Genomic DNA, 15,359 nt, shown 5'->3' on the forward strand with positions numbered 1-15,359 from the left:
GAGCAAATCTAAATCTTTGACTAAAAATACCTTAAATCTAAACCCTTGACTAAAACAATGACACAGAAGTTCCCAAATTATGAAGAATTAATGAGCAAGACTTGCTTATTTATAGTCCTGACTTCAGGAGAAAATTTTTCATCTTTCATAACTGTTTTAGTGGATTCAGAATTTGTAAGTTTACCACAGTACCATGTTCTAAGACAAAAAATTCTGCTGTTTGCAGTCTTTACTATTGAAAGAATGCTGATATTCTTTGGAAAAATTTGCTTACTATTCTGTTCTAAAGAAAATATTTTACTTTCATTACTTTTGCTGCTGCAGTAAATTTTTTTAGAGGTTTTTTTGTTGGTGGTGGTTTTCTTGGTTAGTTGTTTTTTTTATTTGTATTCACAAGAATTTGAGAATATACTTGGTTCCTGGAAAATATCGTACTACGTGCTGTGTTCAAATAAGTAACTCACTTCTTTGGTCAGTAAGACCAAATCAGAGAAAATGAGTTTCACTGGCCTTCCAATATTTAAAGGGAGATGGTAAACAGGAAAGAAATCAACTTTTTCAGTTGTAGATGGTGATAGGAAAAGGAGGAATGGTTTTGAACTGAAGGCAGAAAGATTTAGGTTAGATGTTAGGGGGAAGTTTTTCACTGAAAGGGTGGTGAGATGCTGGAACAGGTTGCCCAGAGAGGCTGTGGATGCCCCATCCCTGGAAGCGTTCAAGGCCAGGTTGGATGGGGCCCTGGGCAATCTGATCTAGTACTTATCTAGTGCTTGTCAACACTGCCTGTGGCAGGGAGGTTGGAACTTGATGATCCTTGAGATCCCTCACAACCCAAACCATTCTATGATTCTGACTTTAAAAGCACATAAAGGAATTGGAACCATGTTTGGCTGAATAAAAAGGAGGCCGAATCTGATATCAAGAAGAAAAATAAGGCAATAATACATGTTTATGTAAGTAGTAATACATTATTGTGGATCTGGAGTAGTGAAAAATTGTAGTTAAAAGTTGTCTCCACTCCATGAGACCCTTCTCATAATTATTTTATGGAAACATACTTTGCAATGCTACCATTTTGAATATATTTCTTTACGTAAGTGTTCTATTATTTTTTGTATCCATCCATATGACTCCATTTTAAAATTGTTGCTTTTGTTAGGTTGTGAGTTCCATATTCCCTACCATCAGTCCTAATAAATTGCTACAAGTTTCCTGTAGTTAACACAGGAATTACTTTCATGTGCAAAACCTTAATCTGTCTTTACATTACCTGCAACTTTTGGTGTTTCTTCATTCTAAGTAACAGAAATACTAATTTTGTGACAGTCACAATTGTCCTGAGGCATGATATTTCTGTATATTTCCAGCTACTACTTACCTGGGCTACACCCACTTAAAATCTTTATCAACTTTTAGCCCTACCATCTAACAGATTTACTAAAATTTATGTTTGTCTGTTAATCAATATGTTTTGGCAATCATCAGTTAAAAGAAAAATAACATTTTGGGAAAAAGTGACAAATGACAAGGTTAACAATGTTTTAAAATTGACGTTTACTGCATGATAATATGAATAATGATGGAAATCATTACTTTATCTACTTTTTTGTGATTACAGCAATTCAGAAGTGTTCATTCAGACCAAAGACAGTGCCAGTGACTTGCATTACAGCTACAGACAATGTTATTACAATCCATTTAAGTCTTGTCATAAAGCTACCAGAGAAATTATCTTTCTTACTCATCACTCTTTCATATCCTCATTGAGTCCTATGTCTGCTTCACTTCAGTCCACTGAATTAAAGCCTTTCATCTAGACCTTGAACTTTTGACCTCAGAAAGGCCTCCCCAATCAATCTGCTGCCTTTTTCCATGACACAGCTTATGATTTCAATGCTGACACTTCTTACTGTCACATCACATCTCTCTGTGAAGTATTTATTAATGTATATTGTCCAAGAAATTTTTTTTCAAAATGTCATCCGTGAAGTGTTATAAAATAACATTCTGTTGAGCAGGAAAATTTTACTGAATAAAATGCCATGAGCAAAAGGGATGTAAAAATACATAGGTCTCTTTGAAAGTAATGCCTTGTATTTATTTCCATACAAATTTCAACAAAGAACACAATAACACAATTTGACAGAACAAATTCCCAGCTACAAAACTTATTTTTTTAACGTAGTTACCACCATTAGCTATCCATTTTCACCAGCAATGAAAAAGAGCCTGTGTGTCACACTCATAAAAATCTGCATGGCCATCTGGAATGTGGCTTGTCTTTCACATCACTGCCATCTCTGCTGAAAGCCTCCACCTCACTATATTGACCTCCGCTATTTGGGCTCCATAAACAGTCAGCAAGCATCACTGAATGTCAGTGGGTGTCACTTTTTCCACATGCAGGAATTCCATGATGTGCCTTTACTCCACATACACATCCATGTCAGACGCCATTTTGTCAGGCCGCCCCTCAGGTGCCATCTGTCACGCAGCAACAAAATGTAACAGAATACTGGAGGAAGTTTCAGCCTTTGCTGCCGTACCACTAACATCCATCTCCGATGTCATAGCCCAACATTATCAAATTAAGAGACATTACTTTCAGAGCAACATTCGTAATACCTTAATTCACATGGCAGTTCTGTATACACTGCACACCCAACCCATATTTCATCTGGCCTTTCTTACTTTTATCACAGCTGTGCATTCTTTAATTGTTTATGTGTACTGTATAAATTCCATTGCGCTATAAATTTAGCCTATAAACTATTTATTTTAAGAAAAATACCGCATGCTTTTCTTTTAATACGAAAAAAAGTATAATGCCAAAAACAATTACAGCAATGTGAAAATATTTCTATCACTTTCCTTTGAAAAAAATTTATAAAATAAAAGAAATCAGCATGCTGTGCAAGTATGTTTGAGCCCAAGCCCTGATTTCATGAATTCAATGGTAGAATTATTAAGGACTTCTTCAGTAGAAAAATTTTGTGTTAAATCTCATCTTCAGCTACAATTTTCTATCTTCACTCCTTCAGAATTACTCAGTAAGTTCCCTCTGGAATTTTGTAGGCATGTTTTCTAGCATGATTATTTCACAATGAAATCACTGGAGTATCATGTAAACTCCATCTCCTCCCTTCTGTTTTCATCAATTTATTTATTTATTTTGTAAGCAGTTATTAGTTTCATAATGGAAAGTCATTCAAATGGCAACCGTATGTTTCAAAATGTTTCTCACACTGAGACCTCTGTTCTTTACAGACTTCCTGACACTCATAAATTCTACGTTAATATTTTATAGTGTTTTTCCTAAAATCCTTATTTTCTTAACGGTGGCTTTTTTTTCCTTTTTTTTCTTCTTTTTTCTCTCCAGGCTATGCCTATTATTTCAGAGAAGGAGAAGGCTGGTGAGTAAATGTTTCCTTTTTCTTAATATCCTTGTATTTGCTTTCTGAAATACAGCATTATTTAACTAAGTGGTAAAGTAATGTCTTTATGTATGGGATTTTGAATGTACAAGTTTAGAGATCTGATAAATGTCTGTAAATATTATTTACTGTTTCCTGAATAGGGCATTTCTCTTTCTGAAAAGTGTTCAGCTTTCTGTGAGTTATCAAAAACTGTGTTTGATGTTATCCTGCAAAGCACCTTATTGAATTGCAGCTGTACCTTACATGTCAGCGATAATCTAGATGCTATTCTGAGTTATTTGGTGTTTTGATTAGCTAACACAGATGCTGGTGTGTTGGTTCAAGTTAGTGGGATTTGATGATTTAGTTTAAACTTTGCTGTCTGTCTGTAAGTATGGCATGAAATTTAGTTTTTCTGAAGTACTTCACTGGAGATAAGAATTTTTATTTTGGAAAATTTTTTCACAATGTTGAAAGGCTGATTTTCTGTTCTTGTACGTTATATGTGTTCTACAAACACTGTACTTTGACGTTGATATGTGAAATATATTAGTGAGCTTAGTGAAAAATATAAGCAGGTATTGTTGAATGGATGTGGTGTTGTAATGAACACTCGAGAATGCTCCAGTTCAGAGTTCTATGGACCTCTGTAGTCTCTGTTGGATTCTTCACCATGTGTTTTAATTGACAATTTGCTATTGGAGTCTCAACGTTACCTCAAAATATCCAAATACCACCCAGCATTCCAGGTTTTTCATTTTTGTTGGTTATGTTTTCTTGCATTATCCTGGTTCAGGTTATTTTCTTTGGCTTATAAAATAGGAGGAATAGGTTAAAAATGTTTTGCAGAGGATTTCACTCTAAAAGCTATGGAGCTGTCTGATTGAGATGCAGCTATTTTACTTGTTGAAATTCATAAATAGTTCCCAAACTGTGATCCATGTTTAGGAAGCATTTTCTATATAGATTTCACAGACAGTATTATTTTTTACTTCACTGATAAAATGCTTTTGTTATACTGAATATCACAAACATTAAATAGAACATCATGTAATGTGGAATCACCTTGCTGACATTTCCCTGCTCTTGAGCACAAACTGGACTTCGAATGGAAATGTGAATGCCTTTTTTTATCAGTTTTGGCTTTTCCCTCCACCCCTGCTAACCCTTTGCAGCTCAGGAGTTCATGAGATTATGATGTTTATTGGAAATATTGAGCATGCATTAGGGAGGTAGTTATTTAGATCAGATCTATTGACTGAAATCACATGTCTAGTTGTAGCTCTTATGCTATTTTTGTCTAATGCAATCAGATCAAGACTCAAACGTTCACGTCTTGCGTTTTGTGATCTAAATAGTCTTTTGATCACTGCAGCTTCTAGTTCACCAGATATATGATATTACATAAAACTCATGAAAGACCAAGCCATAAGTAAGGTGGGAAGGCATTCACAAGATAATGACATATTTGCATTTCTACTGTAAGAGAACAAAACAAGTACTTATTTTCATATTTGGAAATACCAGCAGTTGAACTCTTTTTAGTTTATATTATTACAAACAAGCTAAAGAAAATTACAGAACAAAAAGAAAAGGTTGGTTTATTTTACTACTGACAATGCTAAGACCTCAAAGGTAAAAAAATTGGATTGCATTTTATTAGGATTGGTTTTAAAGTGCACTCTAAATCTCAAGTTGAACATCTTTTCTGTTTTTGAGATTTTAATGTAGTTAGTAATTACTTGTTTCCTCTTTCCTACCTAATATTATTTGGCTTCATCTAGGACTGGAATGAGAAATTCAAAGAAGTAGAAAGACTGTTATCTGAGTGTTTCTGGTTCAGAAATTCTAGATATGTAAATAAAACCTGTTTTCACAAGGCTTCCTATTCTATACATTCCAGATGGTTTTGAATGCTTTTCCAATAGGCAGCCAAACCTCTAGACCTTTAAGTGGACCAAGCTGCTTAAGCAACTTACTTCACACATTATTGACTGCTTTATAGTAGTTTTTAATCCTTGAAATCAAGTATTTTCTCAATATTAAGCATTTTACTCCTTGCACTAAATTTAATCAAATGCAAATTTTCAGGGAAAAAAAAAACCTCAAAAACCAACAACTTTGCCACTTGAATTAGTAATTCAAGAGTTGCATGAGTTAACTGGCATTTTTTTTCCCCCATGGAAAGTGCAGTAAAAATTGCAATTGCAGAGTCCCCTTGGCAAAAATCTATAAATGACCAGTGTATTGAGCAGAACATCAGTCATGCTTGACATTATTGCTCCAAGTTGTGTGAATTAGGGCACTGCAAATGATGTACATCAGGTAATTTTCAGAAATGCTTTTTTAAGAAGTATCAACATTATAGCACTTCTGGCAATGGTGGAAAAAAATAAATCTTTCAAAACAACTCTTTTAAAGTAGAAGTTATGATCAAGCAGCAAGCACAGTCAGGGAAAATGATGGTTCAAGCCAAAAGATGACTCAGGGCTGGGACTATTAGCACCTAAATCAAAGTTTCAGGCCAGCAACGAGGTTCAAAACACTGTTTCTTTCTGAGATAAAATAAATAAAGGGATGCATCTCTTTATTTTGGATAACTTGTGTATTCCCATGCTTTTGCTTACCTTGTTTACAAATTGCTGTTGTAATTTTTATTCTCAAATTCTGTCCACGAGCTATGATGAAATTTGAGAGATGGAAGTTTAATTGCACCTGTCGTGATTAAGGTGTCTGTGTCAGTGCTAGTGGTCTTGGCTTGATTTGTAGCCTATAAAAATAATCAACATAGAAACTCTTGGTTCACCTGGCTGAATGTCAGCATTTGCTTCACTGATGTGCCTCAGACCTTAGACTACGTGAATGGTACTTCCTGGTTCTCCACTAGCTGGATAGTCAGGGTGGATCGTATAACAGATACCAATATTTGTAAACAGTGAATCCACTGTGAGGCCCTATTCAGGGCTAACTTCACTTTCTGGAGCCATGTTCCCAAACAAAGGTGAATTGACTATAAGTATTGCCTTTTCTATGTCTCTTTGTGGATCTACTTCATGATTTCCCAATTTATCCTCAAATATTTGAAATGAATAATGAACTCTGTTTGTGACTTACAAACATTACTGTTCCAACAGAGCTAGCAGGAGGGACAGGGTGAATATTCACATCTGGTTAGAGACTTAACACAGCTTATTTCTCTTGAGGTGGTAAAACTATGTGCTATCACATAAACAAGGCAGAAGGTTTAGTCTAGCCCTAAATAAATATTAACACCATAGGTCCATAATGTTCAGTATTATTACAGTTTTTTCCTGTGCATAATGCAGGTGCCCTGTGGTATTCTGGTGGAACAGATTTTTAGCAGATTAAAACAAAATAAGCCTTATGGAGTCATTGAGTTTTAGCTCTTAAATACAAAATTGGATCAATGTAAGAATGCAGAATATGTAACTTCTATGAAAGTGCAATTGACACTACTCATTTGTAGCAGTAAAAAGTCTGTAGCAGAACAGCAAGAGACTATTAGGAATTTAACCAATCCTACCAGTGTATTCCCTCTTTCTTTCAAGATGTATTCTGGAAAAAATGCAGAGACTATTTAGGTGAATCTCACCATGTGGCCCCTTCACCTCATCACTTCTAGCATAGGGAGGTCTACTTCGGCAAAAACAAAAATGTCAGTCTTTGAGGTTAATTAGAACAGATTTGATAGCCTATTCCATGGTCAACAAGCAAACAAGAAGATAAAGTATTAACCATCATCAAAGACAGCAGCACATCAAATCTTTGGCTGATGTGAAGAGTTTGAAAGTTTATTGCTGTTAGTGTTGCAATATGGCCCTAGCATTGAACAAGGTTCATTTCTTTTTCTGCATCTCCTTTAGATTTCTGGTTAAGATCCTATTTAATAAAGTATAGACCTGGTGTCTTTGGTGTTCATTTCCCTTGCTGCCTTTCATTTGCAAGGAAGAAAAATACACAGATGATAAAAGGGCCTTAAACTGCAGGGTGTTTCCTCTAGCAGACTCTAACTGTCGGTGTCAGGCAGCAGAGGACACAGGTGTTGGCCTCATAGTGAGTGGAGCTGCAGAGCACAGCGTGATGGAGTGATGACAAGACAGCTTGGGCCTGTCTGTGAGAACTCGCAGCAGGAGGACCTGGAAAATGTGGTAGCAACAGGTTCACTGTCAGTAAACAAAGCACGTAAAAGTCCAACTGCTTGGCACACTAGTACAGATCTTTAATTTAACTACAGCTCTAATCGAAAAGGAAAAAACTAAAATCTCCACTAGATTTTATTAACACACTCTATATTCAGAGACTGGTTTCACCCACTTGCAGCTGGCCATGATTGAGTACAATTTTATTTTATATTTTTGCCTCCTCCTATCCACAGATGAAGTTTTTAATGGTACTGTTGTGTTGATTTTTCCTAAGGTGCACTAAATTCTCTCTTATAAGCAGTACCCACTGGCTGCTCTGTTTTCATGAAGTCACTAAGGTTCATCTTTACATAACTTGCTTCAAACCTAGATCAAACTTTTTGGCCATGGAGTATCAGTTTCCATATAAACAGAAGAGAAACACAAGTCACATGTTACAGTCTTCTGGCTAATTTACAGTATCTCCAGCCAATATTCTTAGAATAAAATTTGCAAAATGAAGTATGTTTTTCTTTTTCATAAGCACTGTATCTGGTTTTAGTAGAACAATCTTTTACTAATTACTGTTTTTGTGAGACCTTAATATGAAGTACCTGTTCTCAGCTAGGTGATTGTTCTTTTACAGTTGATGTTGAAAAAGTTATATGAATTGTTTTAGCGGAGTGTTTGCTTTCTAAATAAAAATGTCAGGTGAGCGTTCACGCTTCTATCTGTCATACTGAAAAACAGCTACAGAAATGCTGCCAGAATATGCATGGATGTCTACCAAACACTAACAAATGCCAATAGATATATTTCTATTCCACTGACCCTTATTTCATTGCTAGAAAAAGGTTAAGGATACCAATGGATACAGAAACTTGGCATTTCCTTCTCAGATTCCTGGTGAAATTCAGTTGTTGGATTTTCTTTATTTTTCTATTTACAACAAAATAGCTGGTGTCATGATCTTTAGAAGTTGATTTTTAGTGGTTTAGTAGTTGCACACTACTATAGTTGTTTTTTCTGAATCTGTTACTTCACTTTTAAATCATGCATGCCCTGTTCACTGTATGCATGTGGATATAAACTCATAAACTTTAAAATGCACATACCAGTGTCCTGAAACCAAAATCTCATTAATCTTAAGGTATCATGGCAATTTCCCTCATGTTTTGGAGGGAATGGTAGATCTGGGAACACGTCCTTCCTCTGAAAGTCAATTTAAAACCATGCTAAAGGCAATGGAAGCAGTGTGGGCCCTAAAGCTCTTCAGAATTATCTGTTACATGTTATTTTCTTGAATTATAAGAAGTGAAGTGTAGGCTCAGGTGGCATGATGGCACTTGAAGGAGGAGCCAGCAGTAAAGAAGGCTGTGTACCCATTGAGAAGGGGCACACACACTCAGGGTCCAATCCTGAATGGGCAAGACTTAGCTCTTTCAGTTGTGCTATTTCTCAAGATTCTTTGATGTCTGATACTGTTTAACTCTATAAAAAATTTAAGTATTTATCTAAAAATACTCAAATGTGGGTATTCACTTTAGAGAAAGTAAGCAGTGCCTCAGTGCCTTATATTCCTGTTTGTTTCTTTATCATTTTCCAGGTTTTTGCTGTTGTTTTTTTTAGGCTCTATCATATAACTATCCTATTCTAATCAAGATATTTCTCTGCTAGGAATAAAGAATAGTGAGTGATCACTAGCTGAGTGATCACTTCAGTCAGCCATTGTGCTAAATCTTTCAGCTGTCCTTTTGCTGCCCAATTCAATGTGTTTTAAGGCAATTCATACTTCCCTTGTCATGGTGAGTTACTTTTTCCTAGAAATTATATAATTAGAGAAAAACAAGTATTGACTTTGGAGTCTTTTATGCATATTTATTCATGAATATTAGTTTCATCACAGATTGATAGCCTTTAAGAACGTCATATCATATGTCATCACCTGTTACTTAAATACAGATAAATGAAGGATAACCCAGGGCAAATTCCTTGAAAGGGACCTTCGGATGTCCATCATCCAACCTGACCACAGGGCCAGCTGTGAGGTGGGACCAGGCTGCTCAGGGCCTTGTCCAACCTGGTCTTGAAAGCCTCCAGGGACAGAGCCTGCATATCCTCTGTAGGCAGTCTGCTCCACTGCTGAACTGTTGACATGAAGGGAAAGGTTTACTTTAAGTCTGATCCTCTCTGGTTTCAGTTTATGCCTGTTGTCTCTTGTACTCTTTACATGCACAAAGAGCATATTGTGCCTTCCTGTGAGGTTCTGGGGGCTGCTGCTAGACCACTGAAGCTCTCCTCAGCCTGAATGCATGCAGCCTCAGTTCACTAGCCAAGGCACTCAGCCCCGACCAGCATGGTGGCCCTGGACTTGTTCCCTTTTAATGACAACTTTCTTATTTTAGGGAAATCCCCAAATCAAACTCAGGATCTCAGGCATGGTTTAACAAGCACGGAGGGGGATGATCCCTTCCTTCCACCTGCAGGCCCTATTCCTTTTGATACAGCCCAGGATGCTGCCACCAGTCTCTGCTGCCAGGGCATACTGCTGGTTCACATTCAGCTTACAGTCTGCCAAGACCCCAGGGCCTTTTCCACAGAACTGCTCTCCAGCATTTTTTTATCACTTGCTAATTCACCATTCCAGACTGTAAAATCCCCGCTTGCAAACAAAAATATTGGGGGAAACAGCGTTTCATGACTGATATCTGTTGTCACAGCAGAAAATACAACAGAAGAATTATGAATTTGCTCCCTTCAGCAAATTCACTTTAATTTTATATTAAACTAAAGCCTGAGCACATTACAATTATGGCACCATCATGCAGACTGCAAACTGACATACACTGTATTCTGGTTAGCGTAGTGTGTTTAATCCTAATTAAGTTGCTTTTCTATATAGAGTTAGTTATCCATTGCACAGTGGTACAGTTTTTTATCCAGCTTTCTTACGTATTTGTGCTTTCTTATTGTATTGAACACTAAGAGAGTCATTGGCTACAAATAGCTTTTAAATCAAAGAAAACATGAACAATTTGCTTTTCCTTTTCTTTTTTGACTACAGTAAGAATAACAGAGAAAGGTGATAACTAGTTAATCAAGTTATTTCTAGCCTTAATTATGTTCCAGCTGGGTTGTCCTGATTCATATGAAACATAAACTAGTTCACTGCAACCTAACTGATACTGACAAGTAATCATTAGGTCATTGTTTTCAAAACAGGGATGTGACTGGTGATTTGGGAATCAAATGATCAGCTTGATTTTTCACTGTCCAAAAACACTGTTCTGAACAGCTGAGATGCCCAGAAGCAAATTTTAAGATGAACTGTTGGCTACATTTTCATAGTTATTTAGACACATGAAGATAAAAAACAAGCTTTCTGTTATGACACCTGTTATTGGACACTGATTCACTGTAGAGGTTACCTGTGGGCAATAAAATCTGTACACAGCACAGAATTATAAAAGACAGCTAGTAATTTCTGGAAAATGAATAATCTTTTATTTAGCTCTCTGGGTTCCTAGACAACATTCAAAACATCCCTAAGATCATACTGTGGTCCCCTTTGAAAATAGAACTCAAGATTCTGAGTTTTAGAGTTGTTGAAGATGAATCAGAAAGCTGGACAATTTTAAATCACCTTTAATATGAAGATCTTAAAGCACTTAAGGAAGTTCAACAAGATAACTTTTCCCTTCTAGCGTCAGTTAAAGCTGAAGGATAAGAAACACTTTCAGTCCCAGATCACCTGGAACATGAGCTTTATTTAATCCAGCATCAAGTTTTGTTGTTTATATTTTTGGGGTTTACATGCACACTTTAAACTCTTGTCTTATTAGAATAAAAAGCTCAATTTCACAAGTCCTTAGGAAAAAGAAAAGCCTCTTTGATGTTGGATGAGAAGTCATGCTTATTTACATTCCTCTGACATGCTGAAAACTCAGGTGAGAGACAGCAAAAAGCACACTTTGGTTTAGGCATGCCTGGAGACAGAGTGTTTCCCTGATGTGGAACCATCCTGAGTAGTGCAATGGTATACATGGCTGTATGCAACTGCAGCAGCACAGGCTGCTCATGCAGTTCTTTGTTAAGAGCTGTTGATTTGTGCTCTGAATGGCTTCTGCTATGGCAAGTGATGCTTGTGGGAATTACTGCATGCAGATGTAGTAGTATGGCCAGCTTAAGAAATAAGATCTTTTATTGTCTGTCAACTCAAAGACACCACATATCTCATTAAAAATGTTTCCATTGCCTTGTAGATTATGAAATACTTTATGGCATCTAGTCATCAACTTTAGGTATTCTTAAAATTATATATTTAAAATATTTTTTTTTGCAAATATCAAGAAGCGATAATAAATCAAATGCTGATTCTTTAGCATATGATAGATAGCACAGAATTGATGTATGATTCTAATATGTATTATCAGTCAGTTGTCTCATGTGATTGCTGTACTACCATCTTCAATTTAAATTTGTGTTGGTTTTGGCTATTAGTAAATCTCTTCTTCATGATGTTTTAGGAGAGAATCAGATAATGTCAATGCAAGGATTCACTCACTTGAAGACTTATCTCAGTTTTATCTTTTGAAATTAATTGAAATTATGTATGGGAACTGCTGAGTCATGGCCTGAACCACTGATTGAGAACCTGGAGGAAAGACCCAGTCAGCCCTGGGAGCACAGGTGAAGGCAATTCACCTGTGCAACCAGAAGGGATGGAGCCAGGCTTCTGGTTGCACAGGTGAATTGCCTTCACCTGTGCTCCCAGGCCTCATTTATGGGCTAACTGCCCCTGTGGAAGGATCTCTTCCTGGAGATCCCTCCTTGGTGGGAGCCTTTTCCTGCGAGCCCAAAATCTTCCGATCTGGGTGAGTGCTGTTTTTTCCTTCCACCTTTTGTAACGCTATTTCTATCGTGTTAGTCCTGCTAATCGCTACAAATTACATGATAAGAATAATAAAACACATTTTAACCAATTTGATCATATTACCGTAAAACAGTTTTTAGCTTCAGGAAATTTTTTTACCACATCATTTTAATAATTTTTAAGTTTCTAAGCTGCATAAAATTGTTGCTTAATTAGTGAGTATTGCAGTTAAAGAGAGGTCTGAAAACCAACTTAAGTGAGAGATAAAACTTTCTAATGTACTATAAACTATAAATCTGCAGAGAGTTATTCTTGCAGTTTACCATTGTAGTCACTTGCTTACACTAACTTTGTAAGTTTAAGTTTGTTAAATCCAACTCTAAAAGGATTTCTGTGAAAGTCCTCTGACTAGGCTAGTTCCATGACCTGGTATTAATTTCAAGCCCAATTTACAGTGTATTCAATTGCACCTGCTGCTGCAGTTAGGCCTAAGAGAAGATATTTGGTTAAAAACAAAAATAAAGTGCTATCGAGGTACACCATCCCTCAGTGGCCACATGTAAACAGAACTGACAGGTAAAGTGGAAAGTAACCAGGGATTTTAATGCATACCAAAATACAGGCCTGAAATTTGAGAACAGTAGTCAAATCATCTGCTAAAAGGAAATAAATAAATAGACCACTGTTTCCTCAAGTTAGGTTGCCTAATTTACAGTGTCATGCTGAAATAATTGTCTTTTCACATTGCAAAGAAGAAAAAGACTGAGATTTTTGTCAATACTTATCTATCTGTCAATTTTCTTAAGCAGAGCACTGTTTATAGAACAAAGTAAATGTCTTTGTTCTATAAGATTTTGCTCTTGTAGTTACCATGGGAGTCTCTCAAAGAGATTAAATTCAAAAATGTCCAGAATGCCAGGGTCTAATTTTGGCAGTATGGATCATACTAGCTCTTTGAATGAAGTAAGACATCTCATTGAAAAAAACTATTTTTGTTTCAGCACAAGTGTATGTTTAGCCTGGTTCTATCTCACATTCATACCTGATCTGGCAAAACATGGAAGTTTCTATCAGGTTTAATTTTATCAGGTATAATTTTGTCATTATCAAGGCATGTGTGACTGGAAAGTGATTAGAAAGTTGAAACAGACTGATGGGAAAAATCTCTACTTTTCTAAAACTTTTTCCTAAACTTTACCCATTTAGAGGAAGATCTCAGGCTTGTGTTTTTATATAGATCAGTCTTACAACTTCACTATAAAACTGATGCCATGTTTTGAAGCATAGATCAGACTAACATTGCTAGGAAAAATGTCTTTTATCAGACATTAAGATAGTTATTACAAGATCAGGGTATAGCAATGAGTCAAGAAGAACAGTGGTTTTGGCACACAGGTTAGATTAGTAAAAGTTTTTGCAGTTTTATTTATTTTATTTTATCATCTCTCTGCACAGTAGTTTTCCATGCTTGGTTACTCTATGTTGATAACCACTTGTTTAGATACAATTACTTGTCTCTTCACATAGAGGAAATCGAATGAAGGTAGTGAGTTCAAAATTAGCAGAGTGAGGCACTTCTAGAACTACGCTACAGGGTTCCTTGCCTGAGGATATTGTGGATGCTAAAAGTTTACGAGGGTTCAGAAGAAGTCAAGGCAAACTACTGATAAAGAAATTGATCAGTAAAATCCTTTCCTCACTGAAATTAATGACAGTCCCACCAATGCTTTTCACAGATCAGTGAACACTAACATGCCAATTCAAACCTTGCCCAAGGTTTCAAATTAGTGTTGCAACATCTTCAATGGATAAGTTACTATCAAATTTAGATTATTTTTAATGTATCAGGAGTGGTTGTGGTAGCAAAGATGTACCGAATATTCAGCCCAAGTAGTTATACTGAATGTAATTTTGTTATGTGCTTCTTCTATTTTGTAAAAGGCATAAATTTTCCTCCAGGAAACAATTATCAGTCATCCATCATCAAGTTTAGAATACTACATAACTTACACAGCAACAGCAAAAGTCCTACAACTTTCTAGCGGTAGTTGGAGGTATCTCAAAGTTTGAAGACATCAATCAAAGACCAGAATGCAGAAAAGGGAGGCAATTCCCCAGCAGAATAAACAGTAAAAAAAAATATATATCATTATAACAATAATATAATTATAACATATAATATATTATAATGTAATTATAATTATATAAGATTATAAAATTATATAATAGTAAATATATAAGATTATAAAAACACAAATATAACCAAAAGCCATACTAATAACTGTGAAGATGTATGTATTACAGCTGCAAGCAAAACTTTGGTATCATTTTGTTTTTGATGTGGAAGTACAGCTAGTAGTTAGAAAAACTAGCCAAGAAATAGTTCCAGTCTCAGAAGTTACTACATGTATTAATTTTTGCAGTACATGTCAAAGGCATTTCCAGAGAGGGAACATATGCCACCGCAGAAAAACTCAGAGGAATAAGAGATAGTTACTTTTTCATAAAGCAAATCTAGATTAAAATCTTCAGCGAAATAAATTGTATTTAGTTATATTAAAAGACTGATAGATAAAAAAAAAAAAATGAAGCATAGTTCTTTTTTTTCTGGAATAATCTTTATAGCTTATGTAAGTTAAGCTAACTACTGATCCATAGAAAGAGTTTCACATCTGGAAAACCTTTGCAACATCTGTGTTGGGGTTTCATGCTTTTTGGTGCTTTATTCACCAGTTCCCATGACTCCAACTTAAACCTCTGTCTTATTTTCTTAACAGAAAACTGTTTTTCAAGTGCATTCCAGTTCAACTGAAGACATAGTGAGCATTTCTTTTCTTGTGGGGAAAAAAAAAAGCTTATTTAAGCTTCCTTACCTGTCTTCCTTTAACAAAGCAAAATAAACCCTTAAAAATAAAGCAATATAAAATA

The 15,359-nt window shown here is 35.8% G+C and overlaps 1 protein-coding gene across 6 annotated transcripts in view; it reads left to right on the top strand.

The window, feature by feature from the left end:
• The window catches only part of DLC1 (DLC1 Rho GTPase activating protein), a 229,030-nt gene that overhangs the window by 96,751 nt on the left and 116,920 nt on the right, over window positions 1-15,359 (top strand). For all 6 annotated transcript variants that reach the window (XM_021395399.1, XM_021395397.1, XM_021395395.1 and 3 more), the window contains one exon: window positions 3,380-3,413. In XM_021395399.1, coding sequence (XP_021251074.1) covers window positions 3,380-3,413 — 34 coding nt within the window. The remainder of the gene's footprint in view (window positions 1-3,379; window positions 3,414-15,359) is intronic.

The sequence above is a fragment of the Numida meleagris genome, chromosome 4, assembly GCF_002078875.1.
Source record: "Numida meleagris isolate 19003 breed g44 Domestic line chromosome 4, NumMel1.0, whole genome shotgun sequence".
Lineage (NCBI taxonomy): Eukaryota > Metazoa > Chordata > Aves > Galliformes > Numididae > Numida > Numida meleagris.